This window comes from Amia ocellicauda, chromosome 5 (assembly GCF_036373705.1).
Source record: "Amia ocellicauda isolate fAmiCal2 chromosome 5, fAmiCal2.hap1, whole genome shotgun sequence".
Classification (NCBI taxonomy): domain Eukaryota; kingdom Metazoa; phylum Chordata; class Actinopteri; order Amiiformes; family Amiidae; genus Amia; species Amia ocellicauda.
The window spans coordinates 16,689,780-16,713,806 of record NC_089854.1 but is presented as its reverse complement, the minus strand read 5'-3'; the positions used below and the strand labels follow the sequence as shown (position 1 = coordinate 16,713,806).

The 24,027-nt window shown below is 45.8% G+C and overlaps 1 protein-coding gene across 1 annotated transcript; it reads right to left on the bottom strand.

The window, feature by feature from the left end:
- Positions 1–1,070: 1,070 nt before the first annotated feature.
- On the bottom strand, positions 1,071–22,995 carry dact3a (dishevelled-binding antagonist of beta-catenin 3a). The gene is made up of 4 exons (XM_066704003.1): positions 22,543–22,995; positions 5,555–5,684; positions 4,773–4,916; positions 1,071–3,569 (listed from the first exon to the last, which is right to left on the bottom strand). The coding sequence occupies exons 1-4, from the start codon at positions 22,948–22,950 to the stop codon at positions 2,119–2,121; spliced, it is 2,133 nt and encodes a 710-aa protein (XP_066560100.1). The 5' UTR covers positions 22,951–22,995; the 3' UTR covers positions 1,071–2,118.
- Between the last annotated feature and the right edge of the window lie 1,032 nt (positions 22,996–24,027).

Here is a 24,027-nt window from a genome sequence, read left to right as displayed (position 1 = left end):
TGGGGATAATTATCTCGTTATGATCTCCAGGGGGAAAAGGCTGATTAAGAAATGTTTACATTAAAGCGCATTCCTTAGCCGGGATCCCAATGAATGACATTCCTGGCTGGAGCGCAGTATGAAAACAAAGTCAGATTGAAGTCATGTTGGCGATTTTTTGTTGAGTGCAATATATCAGCTGCATCGGACTGGTCTTGTGTTTTTCATCTCATTGCAGACTTCATCCGGTCTGTGTGAGTCTCTGGTGCGCCTTGTTTATTTTTTAACATGCCATGCGATTTTAGTATTCCAGTCACTTTATGAAAGTCTTCTCAAAAGGAGAGGATGTGGAAGCATACGAGTGTCAGAGCAAAGACACAGCACTGGGCTCTGAATCATGCGTGGCACTGAAAATCTGCCACCACTGTTTAGACTGGCAGTTATTTTTGCTGATGTTGTTACTTCTGCTGGAAAAGTTTCCATCTAAACTGAAAGTGGGAAGGGGAAGCTCTGGGAATGCACAACTGTTAAACAACCACCCGTTTAAATCACTCTTTATTACACCAGCAAAGTACACTGCAGGGAGTGGGGCATGGAGTTTAACCGAGTGATTCACAATGCTGAAGGGGCTTGTAAGAAGTCTCAGGCTGTACACGTATTAACCATGCCTTCAGAACAGAGAGGAATCCTCTTTTTCTCCTACAAACCTTCCCTGGCCTTTGCTAGAAACACTGTCAACACACTTTCTGTGGTTAACCCTGCATGATGCACCAATGGAGGCTTCCAGGAGCTGATGTGTTGGTATCTTCTCTGTTTAGTGCCTGGTGTTTTCTCCCAATGGGGCTATCCTTGTGTGAAGGCTGCTCTTTCTAACAGGAATGTCTTTATGCAGAGAAGGGTGAACTGCATGGGACAAACCCCCCAGCCAGGACAGTGTAGTTCGGTTCTGGTGGTCAGTGAACGTGTAGTACCCTACATACCCCCCCATGCCAGTATCTGTGATGCTGCCTATCAGTGCTATTTTTGTTTTAGCTCTCGCTTGAGCCCTGTTTGTCGTCACGGTCACTGAAATGAAAATCAGCTAGCTACTCTTGTGTCAAAGATCACCAGTTTTATTTACAGTCCACATTCATAAATACAAGGCCACAGAAAGGTATGTACAGGTATATATACAGGTGTGGCAGTACCGTACAGACGCCAGGACTAGAGGACATCATTGTACCGAGGCAATAAATACAAACAGAACATTCTCAAAACACAACTCGAGACCTCACCCGCAGGTGCGCAATAGCATTGGCAGTGGCGTAGCGTGTTGGTATCGGATCAGTTGCTCCTCGTGGTCTGGGCGTTCTCCCCCCAGATCAGCAGCAACGGTTAGGACTTCGTTGGCATACAGTCAGGGAGATCGGTTGTCTAGCAGCACAGGGGCCATCGACCGCTCCCCGCTGATCATCAAGAGTTCACGCTGGCTGTAGGTCTAAGCTCTGGTATATTTAATTGACATTCAACCAATACACAAACTGCAGCCTGCAGAGAAGAGTCAGACTCTGTCCACATGGCATAGTTTTCATACAATATCCATTAGCTATTGATTTATTGGCTTTTGATTGGCACATTAAATGGGTCAACTCATGAGTCAATTGAATCGCCACTAGTAACTTATTACCGACATTCCCATTGAAGGTATCGTGTGGTAGAACAACAGCGAGGAAGAGCATCAAAAGCTGGTGATGGGAGTGACCCCATTGAAAAGGCTTTACATCGGGAGTAATGGCAGCACTGTCATGCTGAAGAAAGTGTGGTTTGCTCTTGGAATAAGGGTCAGAAGTGGTCCCCGACTGCCCAATTCAGTCGGAGTTGTTGCTGTGATTTGGCACATTGAAGATCCTCCATCCCTTGCCGACTCACCTACTCAGTGTGCTCGGGGGGGCTTGGTCCAGCATCGGTCAATGAAGGGCCAGGTGTGGGGGTTCAAAACATGGCAGCTCCTGGGCTTTTGGGCCTTCTTTATACTCTGGGTTGGAGGCTTTGACCCCTTTGAGAATAGATTGATATTAAAGTCTCCAGCCCAATTGCGAGCTCTCTCTGCGAACGCTTTCTCCAGGGGGGTGGGTGTGGTGGAGCTCAGGAGAGGGCCTCTCACACTGTGGTCATGACCTTGAGGGAGCCAGTGCGGAACCGAAGGATCTTTTTCTTTAGGGCATGGGACGCCTTGATCTTGACGAAAGCTTTGGGTGGGGGGCCACATGGTGGGGAGGTGGGGGAGGGGGTTCCGACCAGCTGCGGGGGCAGTTGCTGGGGCCACACCAGGCCCCCGCTCTCGTCCGAGTCGCTGGAGAGGGAGCTGGAGCCGGGGGAGTCAGCCTCGCTCAGGCTAGACTCAGAGTCTCCGAGGCAGGGTGCGGGGTAGCCGTCTTCGGGCCGGCAGATGGGGGCCCGCTCCTGGAAGTCAACATCGGGGTGGGGGTGGTTGTAGGGGTACTGAGGGGGCTGACGAGGTTTGCGGAAGCGTCTGGGGGCCTGATTGCCTGGCAGGATCTCCCCTTCGTCTTGGCTGATCTCCAGGGTGGAGCGCCACTTGCGGTAGCCGGTGGTCCCTGCTTGCTGGCGCCTGGGCCTGGATTGGCACCCCCTAGCACCCCCATCCCGGTCCACAGTGTTGTACTTACGCTCCAGTGCCACCCTCTGGCCCAGCAGGCTGTTCTCCGACTGGGAGCGGCAGGCTTTCCTTCCTGGCTTTCGGGGCGCTTGTTTCTCTTCGGTGAAGCGGCACTTCTTCGGGGTGCCTTTAGGCCTGGGGTGGCATCTTTCTGGGGAATACCGGGGCACCTCTACCCGGCTCTTCCCAGACTTACCCGGGGGTCTCTGTGATGGGTTGCGGCCGGACTGCTGGGCTCGACAAGGTTGCTGGGCTGGGATGTACTGGGCGCTGACCATTTGGTCATCCGAGGGCGGTGACCTGGGCACTGGGTACCCCTGGTAATGCTCTGGAGACTCAGGTTCACTGCTGGTTGGCTCCAAAGCGGCACTGCAAGGGTAGTCTAGAGAGGCTGGCCGCACCGCAGCTAAAGGTGCAGGTTTGGGCCTGGAGTAGAGGAGGGAGAGACTTTCTTCTGAGTTCAGGGGCATTCCAACATAATCGTCCTCATCCAGGCTCCTGCAGCCCCACATGGGGACTTCGAAACTGGGGGACACAGCGCTGTGGCCTCCCTGAGGGTACACAGGCTCCGGGGGTCTCCGGCACAGGCTGTTCTGGCGAGCCAGGCCTTTATGAGGATCAGAGTTGAAGCTGGTGCGAGGCTTGGACGGGCGCAGGGGCAGCACCCTCCTCTGGATCAGGCCCAGGATGTAGGTCTCCACGCGGTGGGCCTGCTGGATGTCCTCCGGTGTGAGCTGCTCCCCAGGGTACAGCTGCTCCTCCTCGAAGCCGCCCAGGTAGGGTGACTCCCAGGGCCAGTGGTCCTCCTCAGCCACGGTCCCCTCTGAAATGCCCTCCAGGGAGCGGGGGTAGGGGGCGGAGAAAGAGCGGGGCACCATCGATCGGGGACCGCTGTCCAGCAAGCCCTCCCGGTTTGCCACAAACAGATCCCCTGGAAGCACAGAGCAAAACACACCGGTTTAGTCATGGATCCTTAACTCTGATTCTTGCACTAATAATATGATCTCATTAAGAGTTAGTGTGTTGCTGCATTGTGATACTGCTGTATCCTGTGCTGAGGTCTTTCTCACAGTCTGGATCTAGGTGGAAAATATTAGATCCGTATCCTCGGTTTGAAAACACACAAGATATACAGCTCCTCATATTCCACTGCCTTCTATGTTGCTTCATCTCCTTATTTATGCTTTGTCTTTTGCTGACAGAGGACATGGAATGCATACAAATGAAAAATAGCAATCTGACTACCCCAAAGGACATTTAACTAATCTCTACAAAGGCCAAAAACATAATAATCTACATGGCTTTGATCCTTATTTATAATTTGGTATTTAAGATCGGCTTTGAAGTATTTGCAGAAATCGGTTCAATAGGGGCCAGCCAGACAGTACAGTGAATCAAATATCTTAAACTGGCAAAGAAATCTGGGGTGGATGGATCTTAGTAAAGTGCAAACAGGTCCTAATAAAATGTCCAAGTAAAGTCTGTGTGTGTAGGCTGCAGTACAGAAGCTCTTTCTCTCGTCACTCAACTGCTAGCAGGGTGCACAGTGGTGCCTTGTCTGTACGAAGGAACACATGTGTCTCATGACTGCCCTGCAGACCTGCTATAATCGCCCAAGGACATTGCTTGATGCAGTTAGGGAATATAGTAGACAGACTGTGATTAACTCCTTCCTCGCTTGTGTGCCAGATTCTCCATAGGAGCCGTTTGACTCTATGTAGGTTACTGTTCCAAAGGAATGCTGGAAAATGTGTGTGTTTTAACTTGTTAGATTGTACAGGACCCAGAACATACAGAACTGAACCTAATCACTAATTAGAACCTGTAGCAGTTGTTTTACTCTCAAATGAATCCCTTTTAGCCTCACAGGTCTTGTGGACACTTTGCCAATAAACTATGTTGATACTTCAACTTTACCATCACTTACCACCATACTTTTGTTTTAAGATCATGTTTTAAGTTAATTTACATTCCCCACCACTGCATTCTGTAGCTTAGTCTTGCCTGATGCAAAAATTTTGGAATATTGGATGTCTCTATTTCTTTTGGCATGATGGTTAACTTCTGTGCCAGCAGTCTGAATCCAGGGGGTTGACACAATGGCTCCACAGTGGGGAAGGGGAGGCCAGCTTACCTACAGACTTGGGCCGCTCACTGGCATAGTTGACCCGGGCCTCAGCGACCCCCCCACCCCGTGAGTAGCTGGCCTGGAACTCCCTGAAGACAGAGGAATCTGATAGGCCAACGGGCGAGGGGCCTTCGCTGAGCTCATAAAAACCTGCAGGTGGAAAAACAGATGCTAATCTATTAAAAAGCAAAAAAACAGAATCCTCAATTGACTGTGACAAAAATGTCCTGTTACTTTGTTTATTTTTATTCTTCTATTTCTCGTGGTATATATTTGGCCACTGCTGCAGTCTCCTGTGGTGCAGGACTGTGTTGTCTGATGTAACTCCCAACAGAGATGCCCGCACCTGTAGCTCAGTCTGGGTAGTGACGTTTAAATCTAGAAGCAGCTGTGAATGAGGTGCACTTTTCACTTTTAAGCTCAAAACTTTGTCAGTATGTGAACAATGATGTGAAAGACTATAGGCGTGCTGTAGCACAGCCTAGTGCAGACCTATTCATTTTTTCAGCTTTTTAATCCGGTAGATCGACCTTTTCAGCCAAAGATAAATTTTCCTATTGCTTTTCCTATTTCTTTAGATGACAGATTTGGGTTATTACATGCCATATACACTGTGGGAAAGGCAAGCAGCAAAACAAATATTTGTGAAGCATTTCAAGGACATGAAATGACACCCCCAGTACAGCTACACAGTGGGTGGCTCCTTGTGATCTTGTTGGTCGCAGGAGGAGGCAATATCCAAACTGATGCACCCTGCTGGTGTAATACAGGCCTCGTTGCTACAATACCTGAGCTGGGCCGGCTGTCTCCCACATCAGAGGGGGGCTCGGCATAGGCGGTCTCAGTGTCCACCCTTAGCTCCCCCACCTGCTGCTCCAGCGCAGTCATCAAAGCCCAGGGGCTGCCCTTCAGGCTGTTCTGCAAAGCAAGCACACACAGACAGAGGCCTGGTCAAAAACTGCTCCCAACTGGTCAGTAAGGTCACTTGCAATGAGAAAAAAAAATTGATGTACAGTAAAATGAAACGCTGAATTCAGTCAGATTAAGGGAGGTCTTGCTAAAGCCTTGTTTTTGTGCCCGCATAAATACTGAGGCTAGACAAACCCTTTCAGTTAAGTATTTATTTTTGTTGTTTTTTCCTAACCTTTTTCACCCATATATTTTATTCCTTTCTTCCCTACACTCTTGTGTTGAAGGTTACACCGAGAAGCACTGCAGTAAATGGATTACAGTGGGTCGGGGTGGTTTGGATTGGACCGAGAAACCACTCTCTCTGGGAGTTCTGGGAATGCTTTGATTTGTGCTTCTCTTAGTGGAATCGGACCTTGACACCACTGAGGAGGGAGAAGCCGAATGTGTTTGTACAGATGGTAAGAGGTTGGGTTCATTTTGTAGCTCTTGTAGAAAATGTATATATATATTTATTTAGAGGATAGTGTAACACAAAGGGTCAAATTCTGCAGTAGGTGCATTTAGGAGAATAATAACTTTACAAAATGGTGGTGGTTTGGCATAACTTTAGTAGCAGACTAAACCAAAATTTCTAAAGGCATTGTGGGATTAGATGAGGTACAAAAAGAGCCACATGGACCTAATCGTCTCATCTCATTTGTAACCTATTCACACTTGCTGATAGACATTGCAGAGTCTCTGACCTCCTTCCGGCGCTTACTCAAGTAAATGACTGGAATTTATAAAACGTATTATGCCTTGAACTGCACTGTATTATTGCACTTTGTATTTCTCTTATATTTTGCAAGTTGCCCTGGACAAGGGCATCTGATAATAAATAAATAAATAAATAAATAAATAAATAAATAAATAATAATCATAATCATAATAATAGTAATAGACATTGTATTTGCATTTCACTAAGGCATTTTCGTTCACAGGACATTCTCAGGACATTAGCACATATTACTGGACACACAACACACATGCATACACACATCTTCCAGTCATTTTTGGGGGGTGTTTCATTGTAATGTCAATTAAGAATCATTCATCATTATTTCTGCTATTGTGTGTAAGAGCTACTGTAGTTTCTGGTGTAAGGACACGGTCATTCTGAGTGCAAAAAACCCCAGAAAAAACAGTGGTGACGTCTAATACAGAAATCAATGGTTTGTATTGAGCATCCTGTGGACTGTGGGTCAGATAGGTTACAATGAATACCTCCTCCATATGACAAGTAATAGGATGTGATAGAAGAGGTGTTTGGTTTCATTTATTATAAGATCAATGTTGTGGTGGACTGTAAAGAAAAATCGTGCTTCTAGCATGATTTTACAGCTTGTGCATTAGCTTCTAGCTTGCATTCCTAACAAGTGCGGAAGGGGAGTATTTAAGAGATTTGTTATAAATGAAAAACACTGTTTTCTCCTTCGGATGGAAATAGATTTGTATATTAACTAGGCAGACTGGAAAGGCCTAACTAGAGAGGGCAATTTCCCCTGCCTGATGCCTGGCTTCCAGTCATAACAAGGCTGTTCAGTAAATGATTGTTCTGTTCAGTTGCCCACAATGTTTTTCCCTTAAGTGTTCTTCCAGTGTAAGGATGTTGTACATATTATCTGATGCTATTGAGGGAGAAAATGCTGTATTTAATCCTTATGTTGTTGAGCAAGTTATTGTGTTTCATGCTACTGGATACTGATCTGGACTTCGTGGAGATATTTAAGCAGCTTAATTTATTTTTTATTTGTCAGGATATGAAGCGTTTCCCCCAGACTTCAGCGTGAACTCGCCAGGCTCGTGAATTTCAATAAGGAAGAAAGAAATACACAGCAGATTGTGTGCATTTTTTTCTTTCCTCCCCCCTCCTCTCCTTGGTTCTTGTAGTGATGGCTCCTCCGGCAGGAATATTAAGAGATGCCTCAGTGTGTTATTAATCCCTGTCAGCTCCAGATGTCAGTCATCAAGACACTGGCTCGACAGACGCCCTCCTGTCCTGTTCGCAGAGCGCCGTGTGATTGACAGCCTGTCAGTGAGTCACACTGGAGACACAGGCAAGAGGACAGTAGAGGTCCCCAGCCCTGAGAATATGAACCCCATCAAACCAGGACTTTATAGTCATCACAGTTAAAGTGAGTGGTGTTAATGTTACTGCTATTCAGAATGCTGGCCCTCAGAGGATTGCCCTTTATTCTTCTGCTTTTGAGGTTTTTCTTGTTTGTTTTTGGTCTGCGTCTGCAGATCCACTGCAGTGAGTCATAGAGCCACAAACCTATTTACAGATCAACAAACTTATATACCACTCTGAGAGTCCAGCTTTACTTTGCTTTAATCTCTCTGCTTTACACCAAGAGTTGTGGGTGCAGAGAGAACACGCTCCACAACCAAACCCCTACCCCCCCACTCCACACCCAATAAAAAACAACTCTTCCGTCAAGATATGCAGCTTACACTACAAAACATTCCTCTTTCCTTATAAAGATAACTTATGTTTTATAGAGTGCAGGTTGGGCTCTGGACCTGTTGCGTCTCTATCCTCCGTGCCAAATGGCACTGACGCAGAGTCTCAGATTTGCCATGTGGGACAGAGTTCTCCTGGCTGCATTCAATTAGCCAGCTTTCAGATCAGCTCTCAGTACGGCGCACAGTCTGTCGGCCGGAATTACACATCTGCCCGTCAAATGCACCGTTTCACGCCTCTCAGGGTTGTGCTCCTATTTGGGGGGGGTGGACCAAAGTGTAGGTACTTCCTGTTAAGGGCTTACTCTCTCCCTCCTTGTTTCTGCTTTGCATGGTACCCATCTGTCTAAAAAAGCGCTCCCAGCCAAAATCGGTAATTCCGACCAAGACTTTTTCAAGATGGAGGGGAAAAAAGCGAGCGGATAGCAAATGCATATTGTAAGCTACTGCGGGAGCCGTCTCATCTCAGTATAGATTGCTCCTGCACAGCAGTCAGGTTAAGGTTGAGCAGATGCACCAGTGACGCATGCTGGATATAATTTTACAGAATACGCTTGGATGCTGTCTGCTTCCTCTGGTTGTATTGTTTCTGAATCGGGAAAGGTCCCCTGGTGTTGCTCTGATTAGGTAGTGGTGTATAAATAGGGGCTGTGGGGGGTGGGGGGGTACACTCCACAGTATGGAGTCCGCCTCAGTCAAGTGCTTGAGGGTCTGTAGGGACAGTGTCCCTTGGGGGTCTTGGAATGGAAATACATCCCAGCCACAAAACAGCAGGACTGTATTTAAGGAGCCCAGCTGACTGACAGATTGACTGACTGGATCATGAGACACGCAGGATGCTTTATGGCAAGGGGGTCAGACTCCTGTCCAGGGGGAAGCACCCTATCTGCAGGTTTTTGTTCCAGCAGGAGCTCTCCATTTCTCAATGAATGTAATTCTTTTCTCAGTTAGGCTTATCTAAGAAATCACAATGTCGTTTTTTTCAGCTGATAACTTCAAATGTGGATTACCCGAGATATTGTAGCCACAAAATGTCTTGGAGTCTCCAGAGAAGTGTTAAATTCATCCAGTTAAGCATTTAATTAGAACAGTTAAGGAGCCAAGAGCTGGGCTGGAACAAAAACCAGAAGACACCCTGGACTGAATATCTATAACACACTGCTGCCTCTTATTTAAGGCCCATGGGTAATGTGGATAGATCTGCCAGCCTGGATCCAGTCTTTTAAGGATTCTCAGCAATCCTAAGCATTTTTAAGATATGAAATCTCAAACCCAGCTGATTTGCTTCATGCCGAACTGCTGCTACTTTGTCAAAAGCTACATGGACTCTCCTTTGAGGAACCCTCCAGTCCCTCAGAGTGAGGTCTCCTTATTACACACTGCCAGACTGATTAGGGGAAGGAGTGCCAGATATTGTTCTCTGCAAAAGAAGCCGAGCGGCTTTTCTTAATGAACATGTTGACATCTCCATTGAAAGCGGGGCATGTCATCTTACAGGACAGGTATGAAGAACCAAAGCTCTTTAGCCTGGAATTAAAAAAAGATCTCTCGGAAGATTGGATTGAGGTATTCAAAATCCTGACAGGGTCTGACACAATAGCTTGAAAAAACAAAACACACACACATTCTATCAGCAGCAGAGAGAGATGTGAAGGTAGATGCACAGCCAAAGAATAAAAGGCAAATCTTTAGTCACGCACTACCTGATGGAAGCTTATTCTCTGGAATCTTTCTGCAGTTCGTAATCCAGAATCTGAGCAAATGTGTATGATTCAATCATGAATCACAGACACTAAGCAAACCACTGGGAACAGGGTGATGTAATCCAGTTTAGCAGTGTGTTTTGTTAGTTACAGGCCTGGGTGGGCCGGCGACCTTTTCTCGTTTCTTGTATCCGTACAGGAATCCTGCACTGAAGTCAAGTGTTTCGGGCAACAATGGGACCACAGAGGTTGACCGTAACTCCTGCCCACTTTAAGGACAACTCAGATGACTATATTTCGATAGGCAAGTGTAATGGATCTCAAGACTGCAGCAGGTCACCTAATGTCATTAGACTGCGCTCTGGGGCTGGGTACAGAAGATCCCGTGGACAAACACAGTGGCACTGCCCTGCTTCCTGACTCATCAATCACACTGCCTCAGTCTTCTCCAAAGGGGGCTGACATTTACGGCTTCAAGCGGCCATAAAACTCTTTATAGCCGGACACAGGCAAGCCAGCCTTGTTAAACACATACCTCTAGAACGGACTGAATTATTTTGGGACGAAGGAACCAGTACATTAGACAACAGGTTAAAAGAAAATGTGGCCAGGAAGTCAGTTTCACACTTTGTAAATAGATTTCTTTCATAGATGCAAATACGCACACACACACACACACACACACACACACACACACACACACACACACACACACACACAGATGTATAAAAACGAATTGCATATGCAAAAAACTGTCCTAATTTAGACTACTGTTTTGTAGTGTGCCTTTGCAGTCATTTCTTTTTGATCTGGAATAATTACCAGCTGTAAAAAATATATACTATCTTGACAGTTTCCTTTTCTTCACCACGGTACACAAACACACACCGCAATCTTCATGCAAACGCAGAGAGGGGATGTCACACAGACGCACGCTACAACAAGCACAGGTAAACAACGCACACTCGCCCACCCATTCTCAAAGTCGCACCCCTTGCCTAGATCGAGTGATGTTGGGAGCAGGTGGGGGTGGGTGGGGTGTAGGCTTGTACTGGCAATGCTTTAGCCATCTGTGTCGGGGGTCAGAGGTCACTGCAGAGGGACGTGACCTGTAACCTCTGTAATTGAGACAATGGACTTGCAAACTCACACAGACAACCGCAGAGCACTTGTGGATGGGATTATAGGTGTGCCTATGGAGTGAAATTATATTATAAAATCCTTTAAAGGAGATTATAATTATATATCTTGTCCCATTACCTGCTAACTCCATGATCCTGTGTTATCGTTTCATCTTATTTGACTTCTTAAATGCTATCCTAGCAAAACTATGAATTCTGCTAAGCTAAAACAGGGCAAGCTAATAATTTTCACACTGTGCTGTAGAGCCCTGTGCTGAAGCCTTATGGACTAAGCCCTGAGGCAGGCTGCTGTAAACATATTTGTATTCACCTCAAGCCTGCAGCACAACTGATAACGTGGTTAGCCACTTCCCTATTCTGTATGTAGTTCTGTACCACTAGCCTTAAATCAAAGAGAGGGTGGCATCTGTGATGTATACAATATGTCCACTGTGCCAGAATAATTCCAAATTGCATGCCTCGAACACATTAAACAACGATCTGCATACTACCCAAGCAAGCACACACAAAATAGGCCAGCCTGCTCTCTGCTGAATATTGCATGACAATAAAAAATATCCTACCAAAACAAAACAGTCTGAGTCACACCAGACCTCGGGTGATACATGCATATTAACCTGCCTGCTGTGGCACAGTCGCCTCACACAGTTCTGTTTGTGTTCATTTCTAAGGAGAGCAAACTTGGCACACTGTGTTTCATGACAGGGACGGTTAACCCCACAGCTCGGGTGTACGATTAGAACCGGGTTTAAATAACATGTGCTTTATCTTGAGGGAAGTAGAAATTCAAAATGACTGCATCTCGAGCCCTCAAACAATCCATCTGACATCTGTAGGAGCTTCCTCACACTATCCGAAGGGAAACGGGCTCTTTGCAGTTTGCACCCGTCACATTTGAGTGCCTTGAAGTGGTCGTGCTTGTGGGGCTGGGATGCATATCAGTGGAAAATTCTAATAGAGGATCTCATGCTCACACTAGGAATGCCACGTCTCCCAAGTGGTTCAACCTGCCTGGAGTTTAAAATTGGCCCTACAGTCCTGTGATCAGTCTGGGTTGTGCCGTGAAAAAAAATCAAATTAAAAACAGAACAGAAAAACCTTGGAATTTGTAAGCAAACAGATCAAGTAGTGTTAATTTACTAATACATAGGTGACTACATTTCCACTTAAGTTGAACCGTTTTGGAAAGGTTTTAAAAAAACAGTTCATCTCGAAATGCAGCCCACTACAGGTTGTAATTATATACACTTTTTTGATCAAAATAGTGTTTTCCTCCTATTTTCCTTGGCTCTCCGCTCACCTCCAAAGTCCTTTCGTTCATATACAGCTCTGGAAAAAATTAAGAGACCACTTAACATTGATTTCTGAACTTGGAGTGATCTCTTAATTTTTTCCAGAGCTGTATTCCTAAATTTACATCTCAACCGCTTAACTGAAGACTTGTTTTTTTGAGATCAGCAGTTGGAAGGACGTCGATAGTATACGGCCTAGATTTTCATATTCCTTTTTTACACTTTAGGTTATGAAGCGGTAAGAAACAGTGGGTTGTTCACTGAACTGAGATGCAGCGGCAATAGACATCGAGATCCTCCGTGTCTGTTTGAGGACCAACCTGCTCGGTAAGTCCAGAGACAAGTCCTAGGTTAACACAAGCCGTCTCTGATGAGTCTTGTGGGCGAGCAAACGGGCAAATGCAAAGCGACTGGGATGCTTAAGGGAAGAATTCCTCCCATGAACACAGCTAAGGAAAAAGGCAGAGATCTTTTCATCCTCCTTCTTGTGATGATTATTTAATTTTACCGTTTGCTCAGTTTCTCGTCAGCAGAGGACTCTGGCTGTATGGAAGCAAGCTGCCGCACAGCTGCGATTCGGGAACATTTCGGTCCTAAAAATAAGCCAAGAAGCGTGGAGCTTGTTAGGTGAACTAAACGATATAACTCAGTGTCGCCCTGGCAACGCTGCAGCTTGCCGAGCAAAGGAGTGAGGGAGAGCGCGGGGGGGTGGATTGAAAGAGGAGGGGGTTGGGGGGGGAAGAGAAATAGAGCACTGAGTTTATTATTGAGTTTTGTTCTTTTCCTAGGGGGGTGGATTTCTTATTTATATGAAAATTAGGAAGAACTTCTATATATCGACTGCATTTTTCATGTCTTTCTAACTAGCGGCCTGCACTGCCCTGCGTTTCCAGGATTCTCGAGTAGTAACTGACTAGTCTCACTAACTCTTCTACGTTTTCCCCTCTGTTTCAGTTGTAGCAGTGATGCAGGTTCAACAGTCAATGGGCATTCTCTGTGTGTGTGTGTGTGTGTGTGTGTGTATGTGTGTGTGTGTGTGTGTGTGTGTGTCACTTTTTGTGTTTGTTTTCAATGTGTGTTACAATTGCTCTGCTTCTAAAAGCGAGCTCTCGAGTAAATGAGCCCCAGTGAAAGCCAGGCCTCAGACACCAGTTCGTTTCCACCACGTCCCCAGGCACTAATCCCGTGTAATTAAACCTTTTGTACTGCTAAATTATTAAGTCACGCATCTCGGCTGCATCTCTCTCCTTACAGCATAATCTGTAGTATTTTTTTTTCTGTATTTCGGGGGGTGGACCTGGCTGAGAAACTCACTGCACAAACATCTCCAGTTGAATTAGGCCAGATCAAAGGCTGTTTACAGTGGATGCGAGATACCAAGGTTTGTTTTTTTAAGGAATGTTATTGAAGTGCCATTGTTATGTATGTTACAATGTTACAAAATAAAGCATTAAAGACCCAACTTTTAGTTTTCAAACCCTCCCATTATATTTAGATGGATGAATTGCTGTCACATTGAAAGGATGTTGTTTTAGACAAATTGAATGGATTTAACAGCTTTTTCACCATGGTTTTAAATACTACCACATATTGGATTTGATTTGTTGCAGAATGACAAATGACCTTTCGCTTTATTAGGGAGATACTGTGATTGAGAGGGGAAATTAACATCTCCTTACCTCCGCTTTATAGAGAGCTGTACAAAAAAGGTAAAGCCATCAAATTAAAAATCAAAGGTAAAAGCATTTTTTTTCTTTTTAGTCATATAAAGTTATTAATTGGACAGATCCACCATATATAAAATCTAAAAATATTTAGTTAAGGAGAGCTTTTCAAATGTCCGTTTGGCTTTCTGACGGTTATTAATTGTTTTGCTTTATTTTTGGCCTTCGCACAGGTTGCTCTTTACTGGAAGGCCCTGTATCGGGAATAATAGAAGTATGGAGTCCAGTTGAGATGAGCAAGAGACTGGGAACCCCTGTACAGCCAAGGTAAATAATAAAACAACACTATCATTTTCTCACAGTGCAGCACGCTGTGTGGTCCTCTCATGTACTGGTCTGCTATATACAAGGAGGCCATACTGAATTACAAGAATAAACACATGGATTACCATTGTAGAAAAGAAAATTAAATAAATACATCTTAAATTATTGCACACATTGTGCATAAAGCTAGTTAAATCCTGAATCCTCCACAGTTTATCCTGATTGCAAATGCATCTGACCCTGTCTGTGAACTGCTCACCCCTGTCCAGCTTTAGCCCTAAATGTCTATTACCAACAACTGACCAAAGCCATTGACTGACTGTCTGACTGACTGCCTTATTGTCAACACTGGCCCATCCATTTGATAGTTATCTGGTTAAAACACAGCATGGACTAAGACATCTGAGCGATCATTACTCATTTCTACAGACCAGTTCCGCGCAGATCTGTGTAATACAGATCCAATAGGAGGCTGAGTTTCCATCCAAAGCCTCTTCACTATTAGGCTATGGCCCAGATGACACCGAAATATCGACCCTCCTGCCAGCTGCAAATGACAAGTTCAGTTCTTAGATCTCTGTCGTACTGGGCCTTCCTGCTTCTCCCATAAGAATATGGGGGGTTGGTGATGCACCACCCTATTCTTATTATGGGCAATATTTCATTTTAATGTATTTAAAAAATATGTTTAAAGAGACAGGGAGTGGAAGGGGTAAGTATAATTTGTATAATGTAAGTGCCCTGGCCACATCTGGGGTTGGGGTCACAGCTGTCCAGCAACATCTGGAATGGAACATCTGCACAATTTCACCGGGGCTTGGGAGCTTGTGCTGTCTCAACGATAAACTTCGGACATCTCCCTCTTCCCGCAAGATCGTGAGAACCGAAGCTTGAGCTGGGCCCCGACACGACAAGCTTCCCCCCTCTCTGCCTCAGGATGGATGTTAATGCAGTGACCTGGGTCGTTTGTGTTTCCCTGTCTCTTCCTTGCTCTCGTCCTCCGATTGATTGCTAGAGGTGCTCTCTGCACCGCGTTTTTCTCCCCCTGCCTCTTATTCACTCGAGCAGCAAAGCAAACAGTTCGCAGAAGGCCTGCTTATTGCTTAGCGAGAAGAGAGGTTCATAGCGAGAGCATAGCAGTGTCTGTTTAACTGGGTATCATGCAGCAGCACCGTTGAAGAATAAGATGAGGTTACACATCAGACCTCCCCCTCTTCCCACCTTTCTATCTCCTCTCTGGAATTTTCTATTTACAATGGAAGTGTGACTGAATGCAAAAAAGCTGTCTCCCTGTAGTTCAGCCCCTGCAGTGCTCCGGGATCTGTATGCAAGCTCTGTCCCTCCCATGGCTCTGATCACCTGTGTGGCTGCCTGGAAAACAGGTGGTTGCCATTGATCTGCCAGCTCAGGCTGTGCATGCACTTCAGGAGCAGGCAAGGCTTGCAGAATGTCATGGCACCAGGGAGCTTGTGGCAGAGCCTAGCCTCGCCACGCTGTGCTGGGGAATGCTCTTGTGACACACCACTGCACCAATGGACTCCGAAGTGTCCTGGCTGCACAGCGATCTCTATGGGATCCAAGTTATGAGAGAAAGTAAACTCACATCCCGTACCCCTTGACCCCTCTCCCCCCTGCCACCACCACCACCTCCACTCTCAGCTGCTAAATCTGCCAGCCCACACGTGCCTGCCACTCCTGGGGGTGTTTACCCAGAGCGGCGAGGCGTGAAACTCAAGGAACACGCTCCCTCACACTCACACACACTCTCTCCTCAGGAGCGCACACTGCCCGGGACAGTTTACTTAACCAGCTCCTCACAGTTGGTGGCAGGTCCGTCACCGATTGTGTGAACAAACGGTCCCACGCAATGTACAGCCAACAACTTTGTGCTAGAGTTTGCAGAGCTGACGGCTGCAGGACAAGGCTGTTGAGCTACATTTCTTGCAAGGCAGTGGAACAGGAACCTGATGTTTAATAACTGTCTCAGCTAAATCAGGATCCTAAATGATTACAAAATATATATAAACTAATTATCATAATTTTTAATGCTACAAGCCTAGAGTTAGATTTCTTCTCCTGTTTGGGATTGTCCCCAAAAACACAAAAACACAGCCTAAGACTTCATTTATTTTTTTCCGCAGTGATCTGGGCTCACAGTTGGAATTTGTAGTGTACCTCAGTGAGGTCTCGCTTAGCCTGAGCAGTACAGTCATATATGATGTGTGGATTCGTATTCAACATCTTGCAAGGAGACGCTTCCCTTTGACCACGGCTCGGGTTTTCACTATTACACAGCACAGGTTTAAGCAAAACCCCCCACACCGAGCAAACACTGCTAAGCCTGTCAAAATTTACTCCACAATTCTATCCAAATGCATGATATTCCAGGCATACTTGCAAAGTGATGGCATGCAACCCGTCTGTGTCTGTCTTCCCTCATTCTGGAACTAATGAGGATCCAGTGACTCAGTAGCGACAAGTCTCCACAAAGCAAGGGCAGGAACTGAGGGAAAAGACTGCAGTGGGTGTTCCATACTGCATACAATGCCACTTAAACTGTGCAAGTTACATTCATCCACAGTTGAAATAGACTGGCTTTGCTTTGCATGAAAATTAGTGGCGAAGAAGCGCGGGTTTGGGGAATGTATTTACAGACACTCGAAATTATGCCCAAGATGGATTTTACTCAATTATATCTCAAGTGAGGCTTTTTTAAGGTCAAGCTGGAAAAACTATTAAATTCCTTCAGTTACTTTTAATGATTGCAATTGTTAAATAATGCCAATCGCTGTCCTGCAGTTTGTGTGGATTCTTCACAGAGCGACGTGCAATTTGTTAAAAATCATACTGCAGTTGGGGTAGGGCCTAGAAAATTGTTTTTGTTTTCTACTCCAATGTCCTTTGGAAACAGCCATGCAACAGGGAATGTGTGGCAGCGCTTGACTATACACACTGTCAGCTTGTCTTCTGCTAACAGTGCGAGCGGTTCAGCCAGTGGGTTCCCATCACACAGTTGGTGTTTGTTTAAGTGGCAGAGAGAGGTTTATGGCTCCATCAGAGCAGAGGGAAGGACAGACTCAACATGCCTGGCTTTCTCAGCTGTCAGCTGGTGTTAAGTGCTTGTCAACAGTTCTGGGATGGGAATAGAAAAGGGGGCACTTACTCACACAATGCAGGGAGTGTGCTGAATAGTGACTGCTTCAGGCCCCTGTTAAAGGGACCATGGCTAGCTGCAGAAAACATCTGAAGTGTTGAATCACTTCAGTATCAAAGACAGCAGCTTTTCCATTAACTGGCATATTGACTTCAGTGTGTTGATATACTTTGCGAATCATCCTTAAAGCCCAATCAAAGTGGGAAAATGAAGTAGAAACATATTTTACCCAGCTGGCCACAGGACTCTGTGCCAGGATAGTTTTCAGTGCTTCCCAGTCAAACTCACGGGCCCCCATGGTACTGGCTCTCCTCCCATTGGCCCACCCTTGACCTCAACGACTGCTGCAACCCCTTTGATGAATGGCTGAAGGAATACTGAATGCTACTGTTCCCCTAGCACAGTTTATGAAGATGGTACTCTGTCCATCCCAGATATGTTCTATCTGTCAGAATAGTGTCATTATTTTGAGCAGGCTATGAAATGTTTTCAGTCCCCAGCACCCACAGTTCTTCATTTCTATTTGTGTATTTGGGTCTTTGAGTTTTATTGCTGAGGATGAAGCAGTTTGATAATTCTACTCGGGGGAGAGTGCAAGGCGTCTGTCTGCCATGAATGGGGAACTTGTTAGTAGTGTGTAATGTTGTTCTTGTTAATGTATGGGCCTGGGGATACTTTTGTGAATTCCACAATAGGATTTCCAGGACCTCAATTAGAGTGTCCTGCTGTACTTCCTAGCAGTCATTATTGCTTTGGGCCAAAACCAATATTATTAGCCACCCGGAGTTTAAACCTGAGACTCTCGTGGTTTGTGCGATCACTTCCCCCGAGGGGGACACAGAGCTCCCCAGTGGGTGTCCTGTTCCTGCCCTCTGCACAGCGGGATAGATCTTTAAATTTACCGTGATGCACAATACAAGATCGGTGCACGGCTTGCCTGTGCCTCAGCTGTGGCACCGATCGCAAAGAGCTCCAATTGCAGGTGCTATAATGACTCTGCCTTTACACACCCAATCCCTAAGGCTCTGGAAACCAGCTCTTCCATGTGCATTTGTCTTGGGTTACAACCTGGATGTGTCCTCTGACCTCCAGGCTGTGAGTCGCTTCCACTTCTATGGGGGAGCCCCACACTTCCCAACTCATAAACTGGCTTCTTAAGAAACATGCTAACCTGAAGTCTCAGCAGTTTGTTTAATCCTGCCAGCCTGTTTTTTTTTTTTTTTTTTTTGCAGTTTGTGGTGCCTCCCTCAATTTGTACGAGTGGCACTAATTGAAATAATAATACGAGGATTGGAGGCCAGGCTTTTAATCCCTTCCCTTTGCGCTCCATTCTTTCCCTGGCTGTAAGTAGATGGGGCTGTAGCACCTTCTAATCCTCTTTTGCTTTTCAGTGCCAAGCAAGAGGATCTAATCCCCCAGCCCCCCACCCTGCCCACACACCGTGAACACCCCGCGCACACACAGACACACCCTCCCCGGCTCTAATGATGTCACACACACCCTCCCTGTCACAGTGCAAGGGAAACTGGGGGGAAAGCCAAAGAGAGGTACGAAGGAAAACTATTGGGGGGCGGTGAAATATGACAGGATTTTCAGACAAGATGGATTAACTCTCAACTAAAAGAAGGAAGGGGGGTTCGATATTCCCTTGAGGCTGTGAAAAGATGTTGGACTCATCTGCATGTTATTAAAATACATGCCAGCGTCACACAAGAGCTCTCAAATTCAGCATCATAAATCTCAAAGGCGTTTCTCTGAAAAAACCTGAAATCTCCCCCTTTTCTATATTAAATAATCATTCAAATTACAAAGCCTTTTGTTAATCATCTCTTGCTATAAAGCCTTGTTATCAGACTTATTTATTTTAATTATCACTTTCCATGAACGATGACTTAATTGTGTATCTATCCACGCCTTTACTAACTGATGCCCTGCACAAGACAAGATTATCTTGCTTGTTTCACATAGCCCTGTGTAATCTTTTAATTTGCTTTGGGGATTTCCTTGGCTTTGAACTGCTACAGAGGCAGATCCATAGGTGGTGTGTGTAGGTGCCACCTCAACACGCTTCAGAATGGTCCCATCCACCCAGTACTCCTAACAGAGCACTGTACTATGTAGTATACTATGTAACTATCTGTCTATAACTCTCAATATGTTGAAATCAGTGTAGCACAGGATTCACTTTCTCTATCTAAGAGGTTTTTACAAAAGAAAAAACAGATGACATGCCACAGGTTGACAATCAGTCCAGTCAAACCCTGAGAGAGATCAGGATAAATGAGGAGGAGGTACTAAAGGGACCAGCAGAATTAAAAACAAACAAATCACCTGGGCCAGATGGGATATTTCCAACAGTACTTAAAGAAATTAGGGAAATTATTTATAGGTCGCTAACTAAAATATTCCAAATGACACTCAGAACAGGAGATGTGCCAACTGACTGGAAGACAGCAAATGTCAAACCAATCCACAAGAAAGGGGACAAAACTGAGCCAGGAAATTACAGACCAATCAGTCTCACCTGCATCACCTGTAAAATGTTGGAAAATCTGGGAGATAGTCAACTTGGGTATAGACGAGGCAGATCATGCCTTACTACTTTATTAAAATGTATTTATTATTTATTAGAAGACTGATCCTCAAATTGGAAGCTGTAGGCATTCAGGGTAATGTAAGTAGATGGATTATGAACTGCAACAAACTCCCCAGCAATGTGGTTGAAACTGAAAATTGGGAGCATTTAAAAACAGACTGGATAGGATCCTTGGATCACTCAGTTATTAATGGACACCAAACGAGCACGATGGGTTGAATGGCCTCCTCTCGATTGTAAACGTTATGTTCTTATGTTCATAATCGGTAGAGCACAAATCAATACCAAATGTGGTCATATAACTGGGAACACAAGCTGGCTCCTCTACTGACAGGCAACTGCTTGTAACAACACTAACTAAACGGCAACAGTGAGCCAACCATTGCGCTTTGGGTGTGAAGAGTTACCCCTTTATACAGCGTGTGTGTGTGTGCATCAAAGTAACGGTACGTTGCAGGTTGTTTCTCTTCCTCAGTCGCCCGGTGGGTGTAAGAGCCGTGTATGTTAAGAGCTGTCGGAGGACTCGTGGTGAACGCGTCTCCAGTGGACCTCCGCTGACAGGAGCGCCGCCACGCATGCATTGTGGAGTGGACTGGCCTCATTAGTATTCCCCTCCAGCCGCGGCCATTGTTTACACCGGGGCTGAGCGCAGGGAGGGAAAAAAACGCTGCTCATTTCATTTCAATTGCCTCTTATTTTTTCCCCCAACCCCCCTATTGAAGGATCGGCCAGTCTGTTGAGTCTGGGCGTCCCGTTTCGTCCCTCTCTTGTTTCTCTCTCCCCCGCCTTCACGTCCAAAAGTGACGGCGTGGCTATTTAAACAGGATTTGTGCCAGACAGCAGTACTCGCTACTTAACTCCTGTCCGTAACTAAACAGACTGAGCGCATTGTTAGATTTGCATACGGTTGTCGCTGACGGCTACAGCACTGGAGAGAGCTATAAATATAGCATAACTACATTAAATAGTTCACTCGAGTGTTTTTGGTATGTGGTATTTTTAGCCAGTGTAAGTAGGCGATTATTACACTCCCCACACATACACACGCTTATTTAGCTTGCTGTGAAATATTAAAATAATAGAATTTAAGTGTGTGGTTCGCATTCGAATCCCCGCTGACATTCGGTCGTGCTGGCCTTGCAATACGCAATAAGAATGATAATCCATATCCATATCCATATCCATATCCATATCCATATGCTTAGCCTTTCTATGTCCAGAAGGCCCAGGTTTAAACGCAGTTCTGAACTCCAGAATATATGACATCATTAGCTGTGATTGTTTTATGAAACGATTAGTCTGTTGTTTGAGGTGCAATCAGTAACTTGAATAATACGCAGTAAAAATCGCTGTACGGAATTTAATGCAGAGGACCAGACCCTGCTCTTGGCCATATTCATATATTTGACCAACACCGGTACAATGCAATGTATTGCATATTTAAAACAAATGTGTACTTACATCAACATATTGTAGACTACACTGCCAAGGCAATTTGAGTTTGGCACGCAACAAAATGTTACAAAATGTCAAATTAACAGGCTAGTCATGCACAAGTTACAAACTTAAAATTAACAATGAACAGCGGGTGGCGGGGGGAAATGCATGGATATCTTTGTGTGTTGTGGCAAAACAGTTATTCCCCCTTTAATAAGTATTGGCAATTTTTTTTTTTTTTGTAAGCAGGCAGACAAGAATATTGACGGTTTCCAAAGTCTCCAATACATCTGAAACTGCTTAAGTAAAAGAAACATACACAATGGCAACAGTAAGGAGCGTTTTAATTGCAGTGCGCCGGGAGAACAATGAAGTGCGGAGAACATTAAACGACATGAAACGGGTGATTTTTTCTTCTTCTCCCCCCTCGTACAACATTAATCAAAAGGCGAGCGATGGCTAGCGGGGCTCTCAAAAGAGATCGACACTAATAGATCCCCATGTAGACAAAGAGATCATTAATCAGATTGTTTCGGCTGGCGAATAAATCACGGTCGCCTCTTTCTCTCTTTCAGCCCCGCTGTAGGCTTGTGATCGGAGGACAATAGACAGAATATAATCGCCAAGTTTGCCTTAAATGGTCAAGGGTGCTGGGGGGTTCACAGCTATCTCTAAGCAGCGTCCGCGCATCTATCACATGCCTTTTCTTTTTCTAGGCGTGTGTACATCACGGTCACCCAAACGTCTGTTTATGATCAATCGCGCTGCCAAGATAAACAGTTATACTCTGCATTTCGTCAACGTTTCCAAAAGTGCAATCCGCGTTTTCCAAATAAGTATCAAAGAAAAACACGCATGCATGCACACACACACACACATATAAAAAGCAACTGCACTGGTCAGTTTGATCACTAACATCAACATCCTATAAGGACAGCCTGGACCGGCACAGCGACGCCAACGGGTCCATAAACATCAATGATCGCCACAGCAATACAACTGAAAATTATGATCGTTATGCTCATCCGGATTAGTTAACCATATCCTTACCAGTTGCCGTCTCAAAGTCAAGTCCTCCTGCGCACGGCTGACAGGTCCCAGCGGGGGAGCGGCAGGGGCGGACTCCCCCCACTGCTGCCCCGGGTTGTGATCCCCGAACTGCAGGGCGTTGAGCACCAGATACTCCTGCCTCTGCCGGAGCAACTCCAGCTCACACAGGCCGGCCAGGGTGGCCTCCAGGCGCTCCTTGTTCCTGCTGCGGTCCACGCTCATGGGGAAGGAAAACGCGCGGAACATGGCTCTGGACTGGGTCTTCTTTTGCAATAATCCTGCCGATGTCACTCTTTCCCGGAGCTCCCGCCTGCAGTCGCACTTCTCTGCTGGTATGTCTTTATTTTTTGCGTTGGAGCTGCTACATGTGATGTGTCTGAGTGTCGGGCAGCGACCTGTGCCATCCATGCGCTTCAGCTCAGCACCGCGGCCGCTCTCCCAGCCCGCTGTCCTCGCTGTGCCGCCGCGGCCGCTCCATCCCGCAGCTGTCAGGTCTCTATTTGCATACGCCCCGCCCCCCGCTTCCCATTGGCCCGCGCTGTCCAGCCTCTATTATTATTTATCAGCCGGTCCCGCCCTTTCGCACTCATCCTGCACTCTGATTGGCTCCAGCTCGGCGTGGGCTTGTTGTGTTTTGCATATCCCACCTCCCCCCAGCTCTGATTGGACAGAGGCATCCTTCCTCTCCCGCCCCTTTCCACCCGAGCGCTCCCAGCTCCCTTCTGTGGGACGTGAGTCCATGGGACCCCTTTGGGCGATGACATCATTTAATAAAAATCTGCCATGGATGACCTTCCTTATATTTAATTGGGAAGGTGTTCGGTTTTATTTCATAAGGAGGCAGACACATGCGGGACATTTTCCTGGACTTGTTTCGCAGCAGCGCAAATCGTCCTCCCGCCGCTCTGACAATTCACACCCAGTTAGGGTCTAATGGCAACATTAGCGAGACAATCTTGATCGCACCTCGAGGTGCAAGAGCAAATGGTGTTAACGGCAGGGTTTTGATCTGCAGTAATAGATAAGGGGATCTGCTCTGCACAGCAATCACAGACCAGCAGTTCTCCAGAGAATTGGCTGATTCCAGGGGTCATCTTCAAGAGGGGACTGTTATGGGGTTGTAAAAGAATTGATGAATCAGAAACCAAGCACACATCCAAATCTTACACGGTGCTGTTTAACAAAAAATTAAAAAATAAATCGATCGCTATGAGATCTTCTCCAGGATATGAGAATGCACACGTGTACTCAATTAGCACATTGGAGTCCTGTTTATGCTAATTGAGTACACGTGTATGAGATAATATTTAAATGCGACTTCTTATCCTTGAAGAGATCGCAACGCTGCTCTGTTGTTCAATTACCACGTTTGCGTTACACTTTACTGTGTTTAACCATGGTGCATAACACTGCGCTGCACTTTACTGTCGTATGGGACACAATTGTTGCAAACTCATCTTTGATCCTTTTAGTTTAGTTTATTAC

Bases quoted from the DNA above. Each gene is read 5' to 3' on its own strand.
- dact3a (XM_066704003.1), bottom strand. From the start codon at position 22,950: ATGGATGGCACAGGTCGCTGCCCGACACTCAGACACATCACATGTAGC. The intron at 5,685-22,542 runs GTAAGGATATGG...CTTGCTTTGCAG, and splicing joins TGACTTTGAGACGGCAACTG to AACAGCCTGAAGGGCAGCCC. The intron at 3,570-4,772 runs GTAAGCTGGCCT...CTGTGCTTCCAG, and splicing joins TGAGCGGCCCAAGTCTGTAG to GGGATCTGTTTGTGGCAAAC.